This window comes from Bombyx mori, chromosome 3, assembly GCF_030269925.1.
Source record: "Bombyx mori chromosome 3, ASM3026992v2".
In the NCBI taxonomy this organism is placed as follows: Eukaryota; Metazoa; Arthropoda; class Insecta; order Lepidoptera; family Bombycidae; genus Bombyx; species Bombyx mori.
In genome coordinates, this window is record NC_085109.1 from 2,597,567 (window position 1) to 2,624,068 (window position 26,502).

A 26,502-nucleotide genomic window follows, 5' to 3' on the forward strand; every position below is an offset into this window, starting at 1 on the left:
TACATATATGGTAAGCTTGATTGTTATCCAGCTTTTTTTTATCTAAATACGTACTATACCAGCACGTTAGAACAAGTTTCCGTACCATTTAAATTGCGCCTTTATTATTTTTGTGTATTGAAATAATTAATAATAATAAGTTATGTTAATTATGACTGACTGGGTGGTGCAGCGCCTCTTGAATAGTTGCGCTGAGGGTCGTGGGTTCGATTCCCACATCGGGCAAACATTTGTGTGATGAACAGGTCTGTTTGCTCTTTGTCTGTGTGTGTATTATCTATATATGTTTATATTTAGATGTATATAAGTATGTTTGTTAGTCTCTGGTACTCATAGCACTTATCAGCCCACAGACGTCCACTGCTGGACATAGGCCTCCCCCAAGCCTCGCCACATAGACCGGTCTTGCGCTGCCTGCATCCAGCGGATCCTCGCGAACCTCAATAGGTCGTCCGTCCATCTTGTGAGACGCCGACCGATGGTAGGACCTCTTGTGAGTCCGCGCGGGTATGTACCACCGCCCTGCTTATTTCTGCCGTGAAGCAGTAATGCGTTTCAGTTTGAAGGGCGGGGCAGCCGTTGTAACTATAGTGAGATCTTAGAACTTATATCTCAAGGTGGGTGGCGCATTTATGTTGTAGATGTCTATGGGCTCCAGTAACCACTTAACACCAGGTGAGCTCATCCACCCATCTAACCAATAAAAATAAAATTAAAAAAGCTTACCCACGCTACGCCTTAATCCTAATTTGGGGCCGAATTATCGTGCGCGATTTGTTCCCAGTTATTACGTTGATGGTTTAGAGACAGATAGATGACGCCGCCTTACGATTTATTAGGGTATCAATTCATTTATTTTAATTTTTGATAGTCCACTCTATATGTTACCGTGACATGGCTTACTGACCTTAGTATTGGTTTCAGAGGGACGAAGGGCCATATAATGTCAACAACACGCGATATTAGGTAGAGATCAACCAAAAACAATCTTAATATTAATGTAATCTAAGGTGTATGAATCATTCGTTACTTACCTGACTGTAGTTTGGATCACAATGAAGCTTTCGAACATAACAGCTACGAGGTCAACTCAGGTCGTTATAATACTAACACATTGCTAATGCTATATCTGCTCGGTATTGGTTATTTTGTAACACGTGCCTCTCATGAGATCGAGTAGGGTCTCTAAGTATAGAAACATATATGGATAAGCTGCTGATTACAGCTCTAGGACTGTTTTGAAAAAAAATAATTGTAGTAGCAATTTCGGTCGTCTTTTAGAGATATGCAAAATTAAGATGATATAAAAATATCGACAGTTTGAAGCCAGCCCTTTTTCTGATTTCGATCTTTAATTTGAGTTTAATCTGATCGCTACCAAACTTTACGGGATAAGATTTATTAAAATTTTGATCGAAAAGGGTCCACTGTTAAGTTTAATAGGGAACTTACATATATTCAGACATCGACTTTTGTGTAAAAAAATATTTGCATATCGTTTACAACTCTATTATGGATACAATTATTAAGATTTTTTTTAAGTAAGAAATTGTAAAGTATTCCTTTGATTTATAAAAAAAAAAAAAATGTTCCACATACAAGTCCAGTTGTGACACAGGAAATAATAATGATAGCTTATCTTGTATATTGTTAAAAAATATCTAAAAACCAAACAATTAATTAAAACGAGAAAATAACTGGTTTTTTTAATTAATTTAAAAAAACTGTATAAATCATCTATTACGTAGATAAATCGAAACGAGATCAATAAAACTTTAACGGGCAAACTTTGCACGTGTCGGAGACACGAAAAAAAAAAACAACAATAATGTAATAAAAAAATCTAATAAAAATAAATTTATACGCGGTTGGTATTTTAAGTTATAATGTTGGATTTTAACGTTTTTTTTTAAAGCTCAATATAATTACGTCCCTGACTTCCAAGAATTAAAAAAAAAAAACAAGAATTAAGTACCGTGCCGCCGCAGTTCCTTTTTTATTTGAATACGTGTTTGGGGGTCAAATATTTTTGTAATTTCGAATTACTATTTTTTTGTATTTTTTTGTTACCTTCGTCGTCTTTTCACACAATTTCAGACAAACGTCTTAACGTCAAACGTTCGTAAAGGTCATTCCCGCCTTTTCATTTTGACGCGTGACCGTCGAATCGAAGTTTTGTTAAAATAAATAATATAATATGTTTCGCATAAGATTCACGAACATACGTAAAGAAGATGCAACCATACTTTTGTCTTTTCTCTCCCTTAATATAACATACTGCTAACATATTAAATACGTATCAAAATATCTACACTAACGAGACTATTGTTTTTTTTTTTTTTTTTTTATTGCCTTTGTAGGCAGACGGGCATACGGCCCACCTGATGATGAGTGGTTACCGTCGCCTATGGACTTCAGCAATGCCAGGGGCAGAGCCAAGCCGCTGCCTACCGCTTAATACTCTCCACAAGCCTCGTTTGAAGAAGGACACGTCAGACTACGTCAACGAAGTAGTTTACACATACATATGTACAATCAATAACTGGAACGAAATATAATAATTTTAATTTTATGACTTTTAAGATCACGTTTGCCAGTAAAACCGCTATTTCTAGAATGATAACCTAAAAAAAACAAACTCCCCTCCAAAATAACGGATTTAGAATAATCATTATTATTTTGAATACACACACTTGTATTATTTGAAAACGTTCGACTGGTTGACTAGTATTTTTAGAGTTCCGCAACAACTGTATAGTAAAACAGAACCCTTGTAATTTCACCGAGTAACATAGATGACAGTTTTATTTGCCATCTGTCATGTGTTCACCCGATTCACGCTTGTTCATTTTGATTGATTTTTCTTTTGCCTGAGTTAGAGATTTTTTGAAACTGGCAACATAAAAAGTTTATAGTATAATAATATACTTTTTTTCAGTTAGCATCTATTTGTGTTATGTTAATTTTTATAGTACACTGTTTATATTTTGTACATAAGTAATGTCCTTAGAGTTAATTTTTGATTGTCCACATTTGTAACTGAACTTACATGTCTTAGGCACGTTACGTGCCAAATACGTAGTAATTCCACCTCTGTGGTTTGGTTTTTATAATGATTGGTCCGTTTAGTCAAAACCTTTGTAATATTTACCATTTTCTCCCAACGAGAAATTAGTTCCATAAAACTTAACTTGTAGAATACGTTTTACGCTAATTTATGCTTTATCTAACGAGTATTATGTTGCTATGAGTAACTGTAGACTTTTACATGTCTCGACGACCTTGTTGGTCAAGTGGTTAGTGACCTTGGTAAGACGGAATTCGGTTTGTTACCCGGTCAAAGTTAATGTGTTTGCAAAATATATTTGGTATTCGTTCTTCTATCTAGCTTCTATCTATCTATTCTAGCTGTTCTCATAATATATTTCCAGTACCCGTAATTCTAAGGTCATTTAAAAGGTTAAAGTAGGGTAAACTCTTTATTTTACTACAAATGGAAAACATTAAATCCAAAAAACCTTATCGCTAAGACTAATCTCTTCCAGACAATCATCATAGGGACTAGAATCATTTCAGAAACAAATTATTATACAGTGTATTAATTGATTTATATATAAATACATAGTCACTAACAAGATAATATCGCTACATTAAACATAAATATGAATAAACAATTTACATAAATACCTATGAAATATAAATGGAATATTTGTGTACTGATTAGACATTTTTCCCTATTTACTTTACTTAAGTTTATTTATTTAATATTTATAGATTTACAATGACGTCTCACTAGTTGAGTACAAAATCACCTTTCTAGTGTATGTAAATTCATTTCTAGTACGGAACCCATTATTCTGCATAATCTAACGCACACATGCCCGGTTTGTTATTAACTACATTGGCAGAGAAGTTATAGTCTCAATTCTTATTGTCTCGCGTGCCTTTGACATTCAACTGTACACAGACTACCGTGCTATTAACGTATAAGTTATAACGTAAGTATCTATATATTAATACGTGAAGCAAAAACTTTGTATCCCTTTTTACGAAAATTGCGCGGACAGAGGAGTATGAAATTTTCCATCCTTATAGAGAATATAGAGAAGAAGTGCACAATGCTAATATTTTTTTTAAATAATGCATAAAAGATACATTAAATCAATAAAGAAAACATTGCACACACTATATACCATGTATTTGACGCACACACGCATGCATACTATTTATTGTCAATCTTTTGTTCTTGACGTTTGTTGTCAAATTGAGAATAGATTAAATATTGTTTGCCTTTGTTAATATTTTTTATAGTGTAATCTTGGCGAAATTTGTGATTATAGAAGTATAAAATACAATCATAATAGTGTACAAACTAACAATTCCAATTAATTATAGTCGAATTTCGACTACTGCGGGACCTCTAGTATAAGTTATAACGTAAGTATTAATTTAATATGATGAAATCAATTGAATATATATTTTGAAACCAGATGAATATATTTTATAATTTATACTGAGCGAGCGTATTTTTTAATACCAGTTAATAAACATTTTGAAGCAAGATAATAAAAGTTACACCTAATTAACTTAACTAAGGATTATAGCTTATATTTCAATGTTTACCGCAACGAAAACTGATAAGCTCTTTTTTCGTCTGCTTTTAGAAATAAATAATACTGTTTAAAAACATAAGCAAGACTCTACCAAACGAATAGTCTGCTTATCCTAGTCATCCTGGTCAGGATATAAGACTTATACTCAGTTAGTCAGGTCAGGATATAAGACTTATACTGTGGCGGTAGCTATCAAGCAACACAAGATAATTCACAGATGCTTGAATTTTGCTTACGACATTTCCAAGATAAGCTTGTATACTTTTAACTCACAGACACAGACCACTGAGTTTCTCGCCCGGATCTTCTCAGTGGGTCGTGTTTGTGATCCGATGGTAGACTCTGCGAAGCACTGCTTTTGCTACTCGCTTTCAACTACTCGCCCGGTGAATCTAGTATGAGTATGACCCTTCGAGGTCATTAGAATAGGTAGGGAAACAAAAAAAATACCATTCGAACCGTCGGTCTACCGAGCAATTTCACCCATTCAGTGAAAGATCTTCCCTTTGTCGTTAAACTACCCAAAATATAATAATTATTATATTGTCATCGGACCTTGACACGTGTGCAAATTCTCAAGTTGATCGGACGTCTGGTGAAAATTACGTTGTAAGATCCCGTTATATAGATACGATTGTTAGACGTGTTAAAAGCCAAGCACACATTACACTCGACATAGTTACAAAAATAATATAATTGAAACAATCTAAAAAAATTTAAAAGTACAAAGATTTGCCGTCAGCAATGAAAGGCAAAAAAACAGCTCATCCGACGTCTAGGTCATTATTTTAGTTTCCGCCCACGAGGTAATATGCACGATGTTTTGTAATTGCATTACAAAAAAAAAAAAAAAAACTGCAACAAAACTGCTTTATACTGAGCGACCACTGCGCGACATTTAATTAAAATGATAAAAATAGATTTAAATTTTTTATTGCTTTTTTAGTATTCTAATAAATTATTTGTGGGTTTCTGATATTTAGTTAAAAATAATAAATTTTGGTAACATAGCGTTTATAATGAAGTAGAATTTGTGTAGTGTATATTTGTTTAGAATTTGTAAATTATAGATTTCTAAGGAATACCGGAAGCGCATGTAACGAGGAAGATAGTCCTTTCTAGGAAATGATCGTAATTATTTCTATGTCGTCATGAACTAGCAACGGAAAGTGAAATAAGCAGTTGCCCCGGCGTTTGCTCAAGACTGTTGACCCCTTGTCATCAAATTTGTCTTTTGCGATAGATTGCGTGCAGTTAGTTAGTACATCCGTAAAATAGGGGTTCGTACTATCGGACAGTGCTGGCGATTCCTGAAACGTCATTCTAAAATATCGTGGCGAATGTCCAGTATTTGAAATCGTCGTGGCCTTAAGGATAAGACGTCCGGTGCATTCTCGTATGTAGCGATGCATGCATGTTACAAGAAAAAAAAGGTACCAACCAATCTTTCCAATGAGATACGTACTTGACAAATGTTCACGATTGACTACCATGGTGAAAAAAAAGAAGGTACTTCAAACCCGAGTAAGTATTTGAAGTCTTCGTGGGCTAAATGATAAGACCGCCGACTAGCTCGTATCGAGAGAAGAAACTATGTCGATGTTCTTTTTTTATTGCTTGGATGGTTGGACGAGCTCTCAGTCAGTACAACGTAAATGCGCCACCCACCTTGAGATATAAGTTCTAAGATCTCAGTATAGTTACACAGTTAGTCCTTCGAATCACTTTCCAATCTTTCTAATGATATACGTACTTGATCCCTAATCTTGTAAGACTTCCACGATCAAGGAATAATAGTACCGCGTGGAGTAAAGTAAAAGCATAAAAAGCAACTCCCCAAAAATTTCTATTTGCGTAAATCCTGATGGTATTGTGAATGCGCACGGATAGATACCACCACTATATCTATTTGCGCAGCACTATTTATTGTCTTCTAGTTAGTGGGACAGTTTATACTGTACAATTCAGACTAAGACCTCATATCTCAAGGTGGGTGGCGGCATTCACGTTCTGATATATATGGGCTCCGATAGCAACTTACAACCTTAAGTTATAACACATAAGGTCGTTAGAACGATCGTAAGCACGAGGAATCAAAAAAAAAAAAAATTGATATTACTGTGTGTGTTCATAATAATTTTGAAATGTCAGACATATTTCATATGTGTGTGATTCATGTTGGGCAACCAAAAAGTTTAATTTTTGTGTCTGGATATTTTTAATTTTAATTAAATTATACGCGATGCTAATATAAAGAATGTTTTATTTTACGTTTCATTATAGTTTTTTTTGCGACCTCTGCTCGTTGTTTGGATCGTATTATAATTGGCAAATGCATTCAATTTAAAATAATTAAAATATAGTAGTATCCGCTCAAATTTTAGTATGAATACCTAAGGTCGTTGCAATTGTTTCTCTGATATCTGATTATTTTAAGTCATATAGAGATTTTTTTAAATAATTATATCCTTTATGCTATATTCTATATTTTTGTATTTTATTTAATTTGAAACAGCTCACAGAGTTTATTTTATTAGTTTTACAATTTCACGGAAGGATTATTCGAAACGGCACAAAAAAAATCATACATAACTTCAGATACTATTTTTAATATGAAATATTAATTCTGTAATCTAATTAAGTAATATTTCCTCTTCACTATAAGTATTGTTTGAAATGAAACTGCAATAATTCATTTCTTTAATTCGTTTTCTTGACATTCAAGTTTTATTTTTGATATCGTTTTATTAGTGCAAAATGCCATATCATTTATAAATGTTATAAAATTTTAAATAAGGTGCTGCAACGTTGAGATTGCGTGATTTTTCTACAAAATCTATCAAGTATTATAATACGCTTTTATTAGCTTCAGACGTATGTATGTTTGTAACGGAATCTTTGAACATGGTGGTCTTTTACTGGTGGTAGGACCTCTTGTGAGTCCGCGCGGGTAGGTACCACCACCCTGCCTATTTCTGCCGTGAAGCAGTAATGCGTTTCGGTTTGAAGGGTGGGGCCGCCGTTGTAACTATACGTGAGACTTTAGAACTTGTATCTCAAGGTGGGTGGCGCATTTACGTTGTGGATGTCTATGGGCTCCAGTAACCACTTAACACCAGGTGGGCTGTGAGCTCGTCCACCGATCTAACCAATAAAAAAAACATGATTTTGACCACCTTTAATTTTATTTATTTCATAATGCTACTGTAACGTACGCTTTTATCTATTTTCGTTTCTAGTAAACATGATAACATTCTTTAATATTTATAATCTCGTTATGAATTTCATTATTTTATTTTTATTTCTTTATTCTTCTTTTTCCTTTCATAATGACAAAAATATGAGTGAGGAACGTGTAAACGACAGTTTTTCGGACATTCGACTTCTGATAGTTTTACCTACCTACCTGACTAGGGATGAAGTTAAATTAATATTTACTAACAATCACGCCACGTTAACTGGTCCCGTGATAAGTTCGTAAAGAACTTGTGTTACAGGTACCAGATAACGGAAATAAATGAAGATTTTTATTATACACATACATATATTTAATATACATCCATAACCCTGGAAAAGACATTTATATTTATCATACAAATATCTTCCCTTGGCGGGATTCGAACCCGCGACCCCCTTGTGTAGTGACCATGTCACTTACCACTACACCAGACGGCCGTTAACTGGGATATCTTACTATTAATACGGACGGAAATTGTGATGGGCTCACACCGTATCTTCCGATTTAAAACCGTCTCACTTAAGTGATGGTAATAAATAATTTATTGTAATTACATAACAGCTATTTAATAATTTTCGCTCTAAATATATGTCGGGGAAACTGTGATGCCATCTCTCGGGAATCGTGCTACATTTCGTTTAGCTACTAAACTAATAACCATCTCCGACATAATAATATATGATAATTAAACAACGTGAAGAAATACGTTTTTATTACAATATTTTCCGTTGTGAATAAGAAAAATAGCAATTAAAGATCTCTGGTATCAGGTGGCTGACTACGTTGTTCATTTCTGTAGGTATGATAATTTAGGATAATTTGATGAAATACATAAAAATGTTTAGCCAGTAGAGAATGCCAAATAATGACATATGTACATACATATATATATAATATAATATACATCAATATATATATCAATGAATATATATAAAAAAACATTAGCAAGCCTCTGTCGACAGTAAATATTTTTACTTCTAATCTTGACAATAAATCACAAATATATTTTCATGATTCGTGACGTGAAAAGTTGTGTTTTATAAAGAGAAAATCCGGTTTGCATTTTATTTACGAGCTATATTATTATGTCATTGTTTAGTTCCGGGAGATTATTTTTAAATTATCTATTGAAATCGGGAACTTTGTAAATTTATACAAATTGCCTATGTCGTTGCCTAGTTAAAATGTATCCAGTAAACACGTTTTATTAAACAAAAGAACTAAACAATCTCATAACAAACACATTTAAGAATTTGTATTAATCTCTATATATAAAAATGAATTGCTGCTCGTTAGTCTCGCTAAAACTTGAGAACCGCTGAACCGATTTGGCTAATTTTGGTCTTGAATTATTCGTGGAAGTCCAGAGAAGGTTTAAAAGGTAGATAAATATGAAAATGCCCGGAATTAAATGAAGATAACAATTTTGTTTTTCCTTTCATGTGTCCCCCGTCGGACGGATTCCTTTTGTTTGTTTTAAGTTTATTTTATACAAAAGTTTAGGTATTTTATTTATCGATTGAGGCACTATGAAGTCTGCCGGGTCAGCTAGTTACATTATAAAATTAAATTTGGATAAAAATTAGTAATTCCGATTTTGATTTTTTGCGTAGTTATTTCTCTTAAATTTTTCAATTTTCAATTTTGGCCGAAAACCACAATGACGTTGCAGTTGGGAAGGAAAAGGTAAGAAACAACAGTAACACAATTAAAGCCGGATAAAATAATATTATCTAACCGTTTCTAAGATCAAATTCGTGACATTTAAAATGAATTGCTATTACGAGGAAAAACCCTAAATTTAAATATGTTGAAATATCATTAGTGATATGCATGTACGTAAGAAGCGAATTTTAAATTATTTTATTTGTAAAATATATTTTTAGTAGTTACTTTGATAGAAAGAAACGTCTAGTGTAAGGTTTTTTTTTTTCAATTCTTTTGTGTTAATATTCACAAAAAGCGTAGAACGATTAAACTTTAGACTAATGTTTTTCTAACATAGCATTGGTCATATTTTGTTTAAATTCAGTAGAATTGTTTTTTTTTATTATTATTATTATCTGAGATTTTTCAATGTACGTACAAAAACTGCAATCATCTGATTTTAACATGCGGATAGCTGCGCGATAATTTTAACGACTTTTGAAAATATTTTGTGAATTAAAACTTTACTAAAATTTTAAGGTACCTACATAAAGCATGGCCTAATGGATAGGACGATTACTCGTATCGTATGCTAAGCCGGAATTCAAATCTCTAAGCAAGTATAATTTTTTTTTAAATAAACTGGCTCAATTTATTAACATATTAGTAGCATCCTTGGCAAATTCCACGATGACCTGGAGCTCGACTCCGTTAGTAAGTATCTACACTCGGCATCGCTGCGCCACTTTGAGAAGGCGGCACGACATGAGAACCCTCTTGTCGTGGTCGCTGGAAACTACATACCCGACCCTATAGACCGAATGGTAAACCGTCGACGTCACCCAAAGCACGTCATTACGGATCCTCCTGATCCATTAACGGTGCTTTTAGGCACCATAAGCACCGGTCACCGTCCTCGTCGATCCCGTCGCTTGCGACCAAGGGCTCGACGAGCGAATTAACCCATAGACACAGCCCACTGAGTTTCTCGCCGGATCTTCTCAGTGGATCGCGTTTCCGATCCGGTGGTAGATTCTGCGAAGCACTGCTCTTGCTAGGGTCAGTGTTAGCAACTCTCCGGTTTGAGCCCCGTGAGCTCACCTACAAATGTTAGGGCGAAGCTGAAATAGCCTCTCAAGGCTTTCAGCATAGGTAGGAAAAAAAAGCTGGCAAATTCTATTGAAACTTTAACCTTTGTGTATCATTTGGTAAGTATTTTTCTAGTTTATTATGAGTGTTAACATGCCCCGATTCACGTTTCTCCGCAGAGAAACGACTTCATGTCTTCAACGACTTTTGTTGTGAGATTTTAGAAATTTTAATTTTATTGTAATAATGGTTGTTGCAGTGAGTGACACTGGCCAGATATCCTCTGAGGCCAAAAAGCCCTCGAGTGACGACCGCAGACCGGAAGGGAAAGCTGGAATAGGTCTCCCACGAGTCTGATATATGGTTTGATGAAGAAGGCGAGAATCCCCTAAATGCGCGTGACGCAGGACTAGTCATCGTGGCGAACGTTTTAGAAGATCTAAATCCAACAGTGTATGCATGTATGCTGATGATGTATGGCAGTCTTAATCTTCAGGACTTAGGATATGTTATCAGAAATTTACAATGGTATTCAAAACTCGGCGGATTACTTTCATTTGTAATTTGTAGTTATTACACATCAGGTTATAGCAGCGGTCGGGGTACCTTTTTAATTATTACCACAACATATTTTTGTGTAAGTTGATATTACCCCATGGCGAAGAACAAAAAAAAAAACCAAAACGCTTCTTTTTAGCATCTTTCATATTATAGCCCCCATGATAATTTGAAATCATAACGATTCTAAACAAGTTTCAGTTCAATATATATTTTTTACCCCCAAAATTTCATATTACGCCATTTGGGGTAATTTAACCCGGTTCCCCGATCGCTGGGTTATTGAAATCAAAATAGTTTTAGGGCATCTAGTGGATCTTATAGCGTATTATTAGCAGGGGAGTTCGGGCAGGGAGAGTAATATCCTAAGTTCACTTACCGGGTGAAGTCACTTTGCTGGATCTTTCGTCAGCTTTCTCGTCTTGGAAACGTACTGTCATAGGTTTCTTCTTGGCCCTCATTTTGTCGTCTTCCGGTGACAAAATCGAGACCCGTTTTTTGGGGCGATCGTCTTCAGATTCACGCTTTAGTTCTGGTGTCGTTGACGTGGCCGCTGCGAGAGCTATAGACAAATAATCTATATATTAATTAGGTACGTGAAGCAAAAACTTTGTATCCCGTTTTACGAAAATTGCGCGGACGAACGAGTATAAAATTTTCTACACTTATAGAGAATATAGAGAAAGAGTACACAATGCTAATATCTTTTTTAAATAATACATAAAAAATACATTAAACCAATAAAGAAAACATTACACACACTAACATATATTTGATACTCACACACACACGCATATATACTCTTTTGTTTATTGTTAAAGTCTGTGGTAAAGTTGAGAATATTGATTTCTTTAATATTATTTGTCTATAGTGTAGCCTTAGTGAAATCTGTTATTATAGAAGTAGTCTTTGACAACAGAACCATAATAATGTTAAAACTTATAATTTAAATTCATAATTATAGTAAAATTTCGACTACCAGGCGACTACTAGTACACATAAGCCCTATCGATAAAAAAAGGTTGTTGGTAGGATCGAAGCCGTATCATAAGACTGAAGGGTGCTGAAGGGTCTGGGCGTGAGCCCGCTTGGAACCTCTGTCGGTGCACATCTTGGTGGTCCTAGCAAATACTGCAGCGAGGCCCTGGAGGACTGATGTGGAGAAGGGTTTCGCGTTAACAGTAATTGCTCGCCACTCAGTGATCGATTAAGCTCGAGAAGAGATAGTATCGGAGCCACACCGCATCATCGTTTCCAAAATCCACTCGTTAGATCTAAAATTTCACAACGCAGCTACACGATAGCCACAACTGACGTAATGCTCCGCGGGAATACCACCGCCACGGAATACCAAGACGGCCAAATAAAGTCGTGTTATTGACAATATATGGCACAAGTGAGCGCATTGACTAAAATTGCGACATTAATTACTCAATTGTTGATGACACATACACAAATTTCCTGGTCATTATAAAGACGGTGTTGTTTTTTTTTTTAAAGTCTTTTTAACCAACTTCATAAAAGGAGGAGGTTCTCAAGTCAACTGTATGTTTTTTTTTATGTGTGTTACCTCATAACTTTTGATGATTCTTTTTTTATTAGAAAGCTATAATGGTGAGAAAACCATATAAGTCTTAAATTTGTATTAAGTACGTGCGCGACAAATAGATGAATGACTCAATAACTCAATATCACGCCACCGATTTCGATGATTATTGTTTTTAGTGTATATTTATTTGTTTTGGAATATCTTTTTTTTTCTATTTGAAGTCGGTTTTTGTTAAAGCATGTCTATTTACAATTATTACTGTCTTATGCTGGCTGAAAAGTATTTACACATATTTGAATGTAACAATGTGCAAATGCTTTACTAAGAAGTATGTCTGATATCGATAAAGTTTACATACTCATTTTAGCGTCCAAAACTTTATTTGATATTATGTTTTTTTTTTTTACATCAATTGGTACTGGATGGATTGTTTGGATTGACATAGCAAGTTGTATGACGTCACATTGTTGCATACCATCAGATAATTAATTTAGTGTCACAGAATAATTAGTACACACTAAGAAGTATAGGACCGAAATATGTTTCTTATCTCATATAAAAAAACCCTTCTATTTAGAAATACTTTATAAAAGATAACTTATCTTATTTTTACGAGATCAATCATACAGTTCGAATCAAGTATCAAATAGTTTATCAGTATTTCGATAACCAAAATAAATCCTATTGTAGTTAATTAAATCGACTATAAACAGAAAATACATTGCGTAAATTAGTAAAAATATAAGTGCGTAATTTTGATTGCACTAGATGGGTAAACACATTATTTGTCCATCTGATGATAATTGGTTCCCGGAGTCTACAGACCTTTATACGTCACTGCCGCTACCTTGAAGCAGTAATGCGTTTCGGTTTGAAGGGTGGGGTAGTCGTGGTACTGTAAAAACTAAGACCTTAGAACTCATGTCACAAGGTGGGTAGCGGCATTTACGTTGTAGTCGTCTATGGGCTCCGGTAACCATTTAACACCAGGTGGGCCGTGAGCTCATCCACCCAACTATGCAATAAAATAAATAAATAAAGTATAGTTGAGGTCCAGACGATTGTCATTATGTTGATGGTGTCTACTCATGCGCACTCAACAGCCACATATTTGATAGTGACATATTTCGGAAAGAATTTGTTCAGTCACTACATACGGACTGTAATGTCCATAACTTATTAAAAAAATAAATAGAACACGAACATCGCAACAATTAGAACACTAAAAGTGAAAGTATCAACTATTTTTAACGATTTCAGTGCAATAAAATCATAATTTATTAAAAAAAAAAAAACAATTCGAATTATAAAAATCAAAGCTTAGATGGAATTCATGTATCTCTCTGCTTACTTTCCTACTGGCATTTATGCAAATGGCCCTTACCAGTCAATCAATTCCCGCTCGTACTTAAATTAATTCAATTGGACAGGTATGTAAGAATAATACAGAGTCGACATGCTGCCGTGACGTAAACAGACGTTTATGAATAATGTTATGATTGTTTTCAAATACACATGATATCAACGGTAGGCAGCGGCTTGGCTCTGACCCTGGCATTGCTGAAGTCCATGGGCGACGGTAACCACTCACCATCAGGTGGGCCGTATGCTCGACTGCCTACAAGGGCAATAAAAATAAAATATATGTTCATAAGAGAAATTTAATTTTCGTTTGTAGATTTAAAAACGACGAGGTCACCAGCTTTGCGTACTTAAATGTTTGGTCAATTGGCTTCGTTAAAAATCTCTATTTTAGCCATTAACCGAGTGTGAATACTGATGCCCATACGTCATTACGAATCCTACCGATCCACTAACGGTGTTTTAGGTACCTCAAGCACCGGTCACCGTCCTCGCCGAACCCCTCGCTTGCGACGAAGGGCTTGGCGAGTAAATTAACACAGACACAGCCCACTGAGTTTCTCGCCGGATTTTCTCAGTGGGTCGCGTTTCCGATCGGGTGGTGAATTCTGCGAAGCACTGCTCTTGCTAGAGCCAGTGGTAGCATCACTTCGGTTTGAGCCCCGTGAGCTCACCTACACGGCAAGACGAAGCTGAAATAGCCTCTCAAGGCTCTCAGTGTAGTGTAGGTAGGAAAATAAAAGATGCCCACTTTGGCCTATTAGGCCTGAATTTTTTACAGTTCCAATATAATAATAACAAACTGAAACACTTGTGGTAGGACGTCTTGTGAGTCCGCACGGGCAGGCACAACCACCCTATTTCTGCCGTGAAGCAGTAATGCGTTTTTTTTGGTTTGAAGTGTGGGTCAGCCGAAGTACTGTAAAAACTGAGACTTAGAGCTCATGTCTCAAGGTGGGTGGTGGTATTAACCTGGCTGATGTCTATGAGCTCCGTTAACCACTTAACACCAAGTGGGCCGTAAGCTCATCCACCCATCTAAGCAATAAATAAATAAAAACATATAATTTCTTGGCGACATAAGAAGGCAGGAATATAGTACAGCACATCCTACCAGAAACATATTTGGGAATATTAACTGTTAAAAAATTTACTCATTAATGAGGAAAATCTTTTATGTATTAATTTTAATAAAACCATACATTTTGCCGGTAAACAAGTTAAATGCGTTTCCAGAGATTATTTTGACGCACGAACCTAGAAGCTTTGCACCGTCTTCACGGTTTTTCCGGTAACAACACAATGACTTGTTCTTCAAAGGCGACCTGACCGCAAAAAACCCTGGCCGGGGCTACGATGACTATTTAACGTTTTCATATATCAATAAACGCATTTCACACGGACAAAACAAACTAGGCTATACTCTTACTGGCTGGGACGCCGCCTTGGGTTCTGGAAGCGGAGGCGCTCGCCGCTGACTATAAGTGGCGGGCTGACCTTCGTGCCCGGGGCGTGGCGCGTCCCAGCCCCAGTGTGGTCAGAGCGCGGAGGGGCCAATCTCGGCGGTCCGTGCTGGAGTCATGGTCCAGACGGCTGGCTGATCCTTCGGCTGGTCGTAGGACCGTCGAGGCGATTCGCCCGGTCCTTGTGGATTGGGTGAATCGTGACAGAGGACGCCTCACTTTCCGGCTCACGCAGGTGCTCACTGGGCATGGTTGTTTCGGTGAGTTCCTGCACCGGATCACAGCCGAGCCGACGGCAGAGTGCCACCATTGTGGTTGCGACTTGGACACGGCAGAGCATACGCTCGTCGCCTGCCCCGCATGGGAGGGGTGGCGCCGTGTCCTCGTCGCAAAAATAGGAACCGACTTGTCGTTGCCGAGTGTTGTGGCATCGATGCTCGGCGACGACGAGTCGTGGAAGGCGATGCTCGACTTCTGCGAGTGCACCATCTCGCAGAAGGAGGCGGCGGGACGCGTGAGAGACGCACAATCCCGCCGCCGTCGAGCGGGGGCCAGGGAGGCGGATCTCGCCCAAGCCCTGGCCCTCTAAGTGTTTCGGGTCCCCCTCACATGTCGGTCTGGGGACCGGCGAGGGGGGCCTAAGAAGACGACGTGCAAGCTGCTCTGCACGCGTTTTACGCAAGAGCATCCGGGTGATGGAAGGCCGGCTATCCTCGACCCACGCTGGTTCTGGCCCAGCGGGGTATTCCGTAGGATAGACCATTCTAACCGGCGCCATCTAGGCGGGCTTCGGACAGTCTGCCGACCGAGAGGGCTGGTGGTCGTGGCGCCGACGACCGCCAGTCCGGCGTCCCGAGGGGGAGGGTGATGGGAGAGATGTGCTCCGCACTAAACGCTTCACTTTCCCCCCTTTGCCTTGTCATGAGTTCTGTCTCATGCGAGGTTTGGACGTTGGTTGTTGAGCGACAGGAGGTTTTAGTCAGTTCGACTCTGACATACCCCGCCCAGTATCCCCAGAAAAGGGCGGAAGTCCGGCGATTTCCTCCTGACCAAAAAAAAAAAAAAAAAAGGCTATACTCTTCAATGTTAGCTTAGCTATTATAACTTCCTTCTCCTGCCCTGGTAAAACGTACTATTCCTTCCGATCATAGATGCGGACGTTGCAATACCCCGATGGTCCAACACCCGTTTTTTTTTTTTTTTTGCGTAGATGGGTGGACGAGCTCACAGCCCACCTGATGTTAAGTGGTTACTGGAGCCCATAGACATCCACAACGTAAATGCGCCACCCACCGTGAGATATAAGTTCTAAGGTCTCACGTATAGTTACAACGGCTGCCCCACCCTTCAAACCGAAACGCATTACTGCTTCACGGTAGAAATAGGCAAGGTGGTGGTACCTACCCGCACGGACTCACAAGAGGTCCTACCACCAGTAATTACGCAAATTATAATTTTGCGGGTTTCATTTTTATTACACGATGTTATTCCTTCACCGTGGAAATCAATGAACTAAAGTGTATATTTTGACCCTTCTCTGCTTCACCCTCGGTAAACTGGCTGAGAATGGCCACGCATTAAAATCCCTGATGAAATTTGCGAATTAATGACTCACTGACACCGAAATTGGATTTACAAGAAGCAGAACAGAATCATACCGATCCAAGTTTGTTACTATTTAATTATAATATATTGATTTTCTTACTTTACTTGGTAAATGGTGAGTTTACTATTTACCAGCGTCCACGGGCATCATAACGTAAATGCCGCCATACGCCTTCTGACATAAGGTCCAAATTTCGATCATTTCATATAACGGTTGTTCCACATTACGGATCGGAAAGCATTACTGCCATGCGGCAGGCAGTGGGTCCGGGTAGACCCATAAGACATTTATCTATCATTAATTACGTAAATTATATTTTTTTGCTGATTTGATTTTTATAGCACGATTCTCTTTCTATGCCGTGGTAAAACTCGCGAACATTTCCTAAGTACTCAATTAAAATGAAAAATTGGCACCCGCTTGCGGGAATTGAACACTGGCTTGGTCGCATCGCTCGATACGAGTACACAGGGCATCTTATCTTTTGGGCCACAACGACTCCGTATGGCTGACTTGCAAACAATGTCCCGATCAAACCAACGGACCTATGTATATATGTATAGATATAGTCGCTTGAAAAATATGACTTATGTTGTTTTCAGAATACGACCCAAATTCTCAACACACCCCACGTACAGGACTTTCTGTTGACCTTAAATTCGTGTCTCAAAGATAAACAAACAATCGTGGACTTATCACACACTATCATCTGGCCCCAAAATAAAATTCCATTCCCGTGTAGCGATCTGATATACATTTAAATTAAAAACAAATATGTTTATACCAAGAGAGAGCTTTCTAAATTTTAGGACAGCTATAAATTGTACAGAAACAATCCAAAATTTATATAATAATACCTAGTCAGGTCATAAATTCTGTCACATGTTTAATATAAAATTATAAAAGTATACATTTTTATTTTCATGAACAATCGAAATTCGAATTCAATAAACTTTTTTGTGGCCAGCATTCTAAAAGAAAAGTATTTACTGTGTGACAATACTTATGACCTGACTAGGTATGTATATTGGCTCATCGCACCAACGAGATTTACTTCATCCACAAAAAGCCTTCACTAGTTTCCTACAATTTTGTTTGTTTGGTATCGACTTGGTCAAGCCCCTGACATTGTCGATATCCATGAGCGATATAACCACTCATCATCAAGTGATTTGGACGTTCGTCAGCTTACAAAGGCAAAGAAAAACCAGGTCTCCCTCTCCGATGAAGTTTATTACAAACTAGCGACCCGTCCTCGCTTCGCTTTGGAAACTGTAATTTATTATTGATTTCTCCACTATTTAATGGATGTTATTATACATATAAACCTTCCTCTTCAATCACTCTATTTATTAAAAAAACCGCATAAAAATCCGTTGTGTAGTTTTAAAGATTTAAGCATACATAGGGATATAGGGACAGAGAAAGCGACTTTGTTTTATACTATGTAGTGATGGAATCTACTCACCCTGCTCGTGCTCCGTCTGTATAGTGGCAGCGACGCGTTCGCTGACTCTTGCAGCATTCCTAGCCTCTTCCATTTCCCTGGCTGCAGCAGCTAAAATATTATTGACCGCCGTGTGCGTTCCAGGGTTGTCGTCGCGACGCCTCCGCCTAATCTCTTCGGCACGCATCATTGATTGCTGGTACATGTGTATCTAAAACGCATTAAGGATCATTGGGATGCAAGCCTAAAGCGCATAATAATTATGAACCATTATAATCGTAATATGTTTTATTTTTACGGCAAATTATTATTACCATTTGTCACATCATTTATCGTGTACGTATATCATTAGTATTATATTATCGTATTATTATATTATTTTATTTCATTATTTTATCGTAATATTAATGAGATAGATATAAAAACAAGGACTTTCGGTAAATTCTAAGTTAGTAACTAGGTAAGTATTATAGGACAACTTGGAAGAAAAAATTCACGGTCCATCCGTTCTTGAGTGGTTACTGGAGCTTACTTGGATCACGAGACCCACCCTGAGACATGAGGTCAGAGTCTCAACGTTCCGCGTTCCGCGGTGGAAATACGAAGGATTTTGGGTAATCTCAATAAATTTATAAATTGTGCCGGTTTGTTTTTTATTGCAACATGTCTTTATCGTGGAAGTCGTTCGTAAGCATATGTAAATAACGCATTTCTTTGAAGAAGAAAAAAGAAATAGTACTTTTCTGCGGGTCTTGAAGACGCTTGAAACGGATACATCGGGCATCTTATCTTTTAGACCAAGTTGCAATAACCCGTGAAGAACAAGTACGTATTAGAAAAATTGAAATTGAAATTTAATTTAAATTTTTCTTAGATGTTTTGTATGTCTGCGGGATTCGAACAGCCACACAGTTGCATCGCTTGATACGAATGCGCCGGGCGTCTTATTCTTTAGGCCACGACGATGCTTTTGTTATGCTTTAACCTGCATTTATTTATATGTGGCACATTTTCTCTTTTGTTTTATTATTATTATAGTGCAAAAAGTACTGATTATTTAAAAGAACAACGTAAACACCAAGACAATAACAACAATAACTACTGAATAGAATAATAGAAAAAAATAATCCAACAAAGACGCTTTAACAGCAACCAGAAGATATTATATAAAAACGTACACACCAAGACAATAACAACAATAACTACTGAATAGAATAATAGAAAAAAATAATCCAACAAAGACGCTTTAACAGCGATCAGAAGACGTCCAGATCAGAAGATATTATATAAATAAATAAACTATTTTTTTGTGCTACTTATTCTGGTGAGGATTATTGTATCCTCCTTCTAAGTAGGATAAAAAGAAAACTCAAAAAAACATGCGCAGCTACTGGTGTGTGTGTACTGCAAAAGCCCTTTTTACTACCTATGCTGATAGCCTTGAGAGGCTATTTCAGCTTTGCCCTAGCGTGTACGTGAGCTCTCGGGACTCGGAGTATTGCTAACACTGGCCCTAGCAAGAGCAGTGGTTCGCAGAATCTACTACCGGATCGGAAACGCGACCCACTGAGAAGATCCGGCGAAAAACTCAGTGGGCTGTGTCTATGGGTTAATTTACTCGTCGAGCCCGTCTATAATTCTGATCCTATAATACTATTTCTGTTGAATACACGAACAATATTAATTTGAATTGATCGAACAATACATATTTTTTGTTTTAATATAATTACGTTTGTAGTTTTTACATTACTTACAAAATACAACCGTGGACCGAAATAATAAGATGGCCGTTACTTCGATGCAGTCATTAATATTAATTGACATTTTGTTAAACAGTAAATAGAAAAAGGCTTAAAAAAAACCAAATCAAGCATGAAGGTTTTCCTAGGGGAATCCCCTATGGTATTAATATTGATTTGTTTTTCGGTCAGTCGGCAAATCACAATAATCTGGCTACAAAATAGAAACCGGAGGAACAGGATCCACAGACAGACTGAACAGGAGACTAATATTCATCCATACATTTAAATTATAAAAATTTAAATCCCAGACGAAGAGTATACAAACGCCTACGATCCTCAGATCAGCAGTCAATCAGGGGCGGAAACTGATCCGCAGAAATAGACAATTTGGTGGTACCTATCTGTACGGATTCACAAGAGGTCCTTCCGTCCTACCACCAGTTAATTTCAAATGCACATTTTAACTTTTTAAAATCAATATCAAAGTGTCATAAAGATCAAGGTATTGATGTTTAGCATATGTATACGTATGTGGTGAATACGTAAATATATATACAAGAAAATTTATTACTCATAAAATACAATGATTACGTGATTGTTTATTTTAGGATAAATGATTATCGTTTGCGATACGTTAAAAATGAAAAAAAAAAAAACTGATGTTTTGAGAATGACTAAATGCAAATTAGCGTTGCCAGTAATCAGAAAGTAACGTATTAACTAAAACACGTCGAAACAAAAACCGATAAATCATAATTTTTAACTTTTTTTTTTTATCTATACCAATTCGTACACATGTACAGCCAAAGGTTTTTCCAAATAAGTCTAAATCCGCTTGAAAGGCTTCGAAACACATTGATCTTGAATTTATACCGAAAAATTCACGGCACATATAAATCACTAAGTTAGTTGTCCGAACTGTGTTGCCAACAGCAATAAACTGGTAAACTTCGTGCCGTATATAAATTAGAAATTCTTATGGCGTGAACATTATTTCATATTTCCGAAATATAGAACCACCTAGAATAATGAAAATCATGAAAGTGAAGAATGACTATGACATGCTATAGAAATATAATCGCTGATCGAAGGGAGTGGAGGACGAACACAGCTTGTGGCAACTAAGACAGTACCTAGACGGAAAGTAGCATGACTCAAATGTTGAAATATAAATTTAAAAAATAATAGTCCAAGTATTCTTTAGTTGTATTAAAATTTGAAAGAAAATAGCACGTGCTATTAAAAAAATTGCATCTTTCAAAGTAATTGTTAATTTTTTTTAATATGTTGTCATAATTATGAATTCTAATGAATAACCTAATAAGGAGTGGATTGAGAATTCGATTGTTAATACATCAAAGGTTTTCCCGATCACATATAATGTTTTTCTACTACCTATATTTTTTTTAAATCACCATTATCTCCAACATCTTTATATTTACATTAAATTACGTCATACAATTGATACTTTAACAAAGCCTTGGAATGTGTGCATGAGTTATGATGATTCATCGTTATGGTGTCCATGGACATCACTACCCAGTTAGCTGCAGCTGGACAATGAGATTGTATTCCGTCTGAACGAACACAAAAATAAATAAAACCTCAACGGCCGTATATACATTTTCTGAATGTTGTATTAAAATATTTTGGTAGATAACGATATAAAATTTAAAAATTAATGCTATACCAATCAACATTCTAATTTATTACGATATGCAAATAAATATACTTTTAATTAATTATATGAACAAGCCCCAGGTAATTAATGTTAATAAGTGAATACTTTCCGGGCAAATAACATTGTACTTTATATTAATGCATTAACTTTTTTATATTTAAGTACTTCATATTCTACAAACACATGTTGTTAGAATTTACTCATAGACACATAATCGGTATCTTAACATGTTAGGAGTTTGTTTTTTTATTTATTCACCACAGTATTAGTAGTATAAATTTTAAGCAAACATGTTACATGTATTTGATTAGAGCATTAAAAAAATAATGGAATGTTTTTTATTGACACCAATTAGCACAGACCAAGGTTAGTCCCTTCACATTACCAAGATTTTATTTTTATATAACGTTTAAATTATTATTTTTCTAAAATTGAACTGGGCAAAATCACAAAATTAAAACTTCATTTTAAAAACAAAATTCTCATTAGGCTTTTCTCACTGGTCAGATAATTGAATGTAATAATTATAGCAATTAAAAAGTGTGCATTTATTAAAATAGAAATTAAATTTAAAGGAAATGTAACAAACCCAATGAGGGTACACAGAGTACTATTTGTTTAAAAGGAACCATTCTGATTCAGATATTCTTAATTATGTTTTTTTGTATATTTCACTAATGCTAAACTGTGCTAAAAATGTAATGCAACATACAAAAATAAAATTTTAAAATAAAAAATTTGAATTCAATGTTTAAAATTGAATTCATGGTATATAAATACTAAACTAAGAAACTGCATCATACCTGTTTTAGTCTTTCAACGTCTGTTGCACGAGCTTGTTGAAACGAGGATTGAGTGGAAGTTGCTGTCTGTGGATATGTTGTGGGGTACTCTAAATTCACATTTAAAAGCTGGGCAGCATTGTCACGAGCTTCATAAGCTAGTCCTCGGATCTCTAACTCGGAAGCTGTATGCATTAATGACTGCAGGTCCAATTCTTGAACATCCACTGACCCTTTGTACATGAATTCCACAAGGAGGTTGATCTCAGAAAAAGGGATCCCTTTTAAAATCACGATGGGGTGCTGACATGGATTGTCCCTGTTAGAGATTTAATATTGTTTTAAATGAACATTTTATCTAACTTATGTTGGTGTCAAACTCAGAATATTATCAAATAATATTTTATTATTTTTCTGTTATCATAAGATAAAATAATTTTATTCAACTTGTATGACTTTTATGTAACATTTAGTGGTAATAAAAAATATTGTTACATAAAATTGTTTACTATTTAAATATACTTGAATAGTCTGCAAAATACTGGCTCTGAACAGTGCACTGTTGGTATTATAAATAACTTCACTAGAAAAAATAATGATGTCATAATGACCAAATGATGCAGTACTTGGAATAGATTTAAAAAACATAAGTAATTGTATATGAACTTAGCATTATTGCTTTAATGGTTTGATGAATTAAAACATGTACTCACTTGAATATTTGTTCGAAATACGGACTACAAGCTGAGAGCACAAGTTTGTGCGCCTTGAGGGTCCCATCGCGGCAGGAGAGCGTGACGTCCGCCAGCGCTGACGACGAGTAGATGGTCGTAAACAGCTGGCTCAGGTTCTGCAGGTGGTTGTTCCACTTCAAGTGGAACGTCTTGTCGCTCACCAGCCCCTGCATCTGTACCACCGGAACCACTTCAGGAACACTCATCACACACTTCACGTCTCATGAATTATCGACACAAAACGAACTCTGTTGCGACCGCTACATAAAATTATAATTATTACAACTTATTTTTAGAACGATGCCCGTAAAAAACACTATACGTACGCGGTATGACAGTGTAATATACTGTAGGTACGCGGCGCCGACGGAATTTATAGCTATAAATTGTATTTATATTAAATTCAAAAACACAAAAATTTGAAAGAAATCCGAGCCGGGTAAATTTCTTACCTCGTATTCGCGTTTCCGGCACCCAGATTTTTCACAAGTAACACCGAGACATTTCACAAAATTTAATACAATAATTATGTTACACAGAAAGCCGTGTCGTAAAAAACAGAGTGGGGCACGCTGTGGCCCCCTCCTTGCCCCGGCCCCCTCGCACACAATCAATATACGGAATATGAGAGCGCGGCGCGCCCCCTCGTCCCCCGCATGCTTTATTATACTGTAATTAATATACAACTTTATAAATTGTACTACGCGCCAGCGACATGCCTCTACATCCACGTCAATAAGATGAATTTAATTTTTTTTAAATTTATACTATTTTATACTGTTAATGCTAGCTCGTTTACAACGCGCATAAATAAAATTTCCACGATATAGTCAAGTACGTTAGTGTGTGTAAGCTGTAGGCACATTATGTCTGGTACATTACCTACTGGATTGTAGTTGTACAAAAATGTACTTAGTGTCCAGATACATGCATTTATTAAATAGTTAACACCATAATCAGTATATGATATAAAAATAGGATTGTTGTGTGAGACGAGTTTCATTAGTACTTATATAAGTACATCGAATACCTACTCAATATATTTTTATTTAAAAACTCTTGTTGAGTATCGGCAGTAAAATCATATATTTCATTTTAAAAACCGCAGCTGGGGTGCAATTTCAAATTTAAATCCAAGCAAATGCCACAATATATTTTATAAACATCAGTATTATGAATAGTACGTTGGTTGGTTACTGATGAATGTACATGTGAGTGTGTACGTTGTATGGTAAAAAGTACGCACGCGTACATTCTGTATATATGTACATACAATTTCAATCACTTTTTACCAGACACACACATAAACAACCGTGAACTCGAAAGAATAGGCTGACGAAGTTGAAGTTGTTTTTTGTTTTTACTGAATTCCATCGTTCCGTTTCTACATTTGAATACGAAGTGCATTAATCTTCATCACGAATGACTAGTTCGAATAAAATGCTTGAAACGATTCAATTTTTCTAAAATTTCTTGAATAACAGCTAGGTAGGAACTATCTTTAGCTAATGAGTTACATAGTACCTACACAATTAAATTTTGGATCGAATTTAATTTCATTGAAGTGGAGTTTCTTTTTTTATTTCATGGTGGCCAGTTACGTATTTTTTTTTATTCCTTAAAAACTTATACTTATTTTATCTAATAGGTACATACTAAAATGCAACAAAATTATATTTTTTGACTTGGGACTTGCACACAAATATATTTATTTCATGGTAAATTTACGTATGTACTTAAAAAAAGGAACGATTAAAAAAGTAAGCACTAAAGTATTCAATAGTATCCACTATTGAATCCCTGAAAAAACAACATAATTTTAATGGAACTTTTGATTTATGTACCTATTTATGAATTTGTGCATGACGCATTTGTGCATTTCTGCATGACGCCGTGGACAGGGGAAAGTGGAAAAACATCTTAAGATTGAAGCTCATGGGTGATGGTGATCACGACCCTCGGACATGAGGAACACGATTCGAGGAGGATGAATTTGTAGGTACGTGTAACCATGTTAGGTTAGGTTGGTAGGTGTTGAAGTTTTTCAATAAGTTTACTTAGTTTATTAAGTGACTTTTTGTTGCAATACTCCTAGTAGTATTTTTATAATATTAATAGAAAATATTTAGCAGCTGGCCGACAGACGAAGACCAGTTCCTATTAATTATCTTTTATTGAAGAACCAAGTATATGTATGAAGTAGGTATTTTTCTTTGTTTTCGTTTGCTTTTCTTTATTTATTTTTTTATTGCTTAGATGAATAGACGAGCTCACAGCCCATCTGGTGTTAAGTACTGGAGTCCATAGACATCTATATATAACGTAAATGCGCCACCCATCTTGAAGCTTTAAGGTCTCAAAGTCTCAAGTATAGTTACAACGGCTGCCCCACCCTTCAAACGGAAATGCATTACTGCTTCACGGTAGAATTAGGCAGGGTGGTGGTACCTACCCGTGCGGACTCACAAGAGGTCCTACCGCCAGTAATGACGCAAATTATAATTTTGCGGGTTTGATGATTATTACACGAAGTCATTCCTTCACCGTGGAAGTCCGTAGACCATCACCGTAGAAATTGGTAAAATTGATCTTTAAAATAAAATAATAATTTAATTTAAAGATTTGAACGCACAAGGATTACTTTAATCATAGCGCCATCCACCTATCGTGCCATCTGATTTTTTATTTTTTTCATTCTTAAATCACGTCTTCTTGTTGCTATATTCTGAAGCTTGTGGATGTGAGTACCGTACAATCAATGACTATAACAAAGACCAAATTTAAAAATATGTGAGAATAATTGTATTGCATCTAGTTTAGTATTTTCACAACTATACTGAGTAAAAATCAATTTACTACTACTAAAAAATTAGTTCATTTTCAATTTAGTTTTCATGCTTAAAAACTTGGCGACTTAAATTACATTCCCTTTGCTTTCCCTGCGATGGACGAAGCAAATATAAATTTATGGTATAGACGGGGTTTTACTGC

General features: G+C 36.1%; 1 protein-coding gene across 2 annotated transcripts in view; it reads right to left on the reverse strand.

The window, feature by feature from the left end:
- LOC101745220 (homeotic protein spalt-major) overlaps nucleotides 1-24,255 on the reverse strand; it is a 45,636-nt gene extending 21,381 nt beyond the window's left edge. For both annotated transcript variants that reach the window (XM_021346522.3, XM_004923923.5), the window contains exons 1-5: nucleotides 23,964-24,255; nucleotides 23,491-23,684; nucleotides 22,799-23,096; nucleotides 18,594-18,783; nucleotides 11,525-11,707 (exon numbers count right to left, since the gene is read on the reverse strand). In XM_021346522.3, coding sequence (XP_021202197.2) covers nucleotides 11,525-11,707; nucleotides 18,594-18,783; nucleotides 22,799-23,096; nucleotides 23,491-23,684 — 865 coding nt within the window. In that variant the 5' untranslated portion in view covers nucleotides 23,964-24,255. The remainder of the gene's footprint in view (nucleotides 1-11,524; nucleotides 11,708-18,593; nucleotides 18,784-22,798; nucleotides 23,097-23,490; nucleotides 23,685-23,963) is intronic.
- Between the last annotated feature and the right edge of the window lie 2,247 nt (nucleotides 24,256-26,502).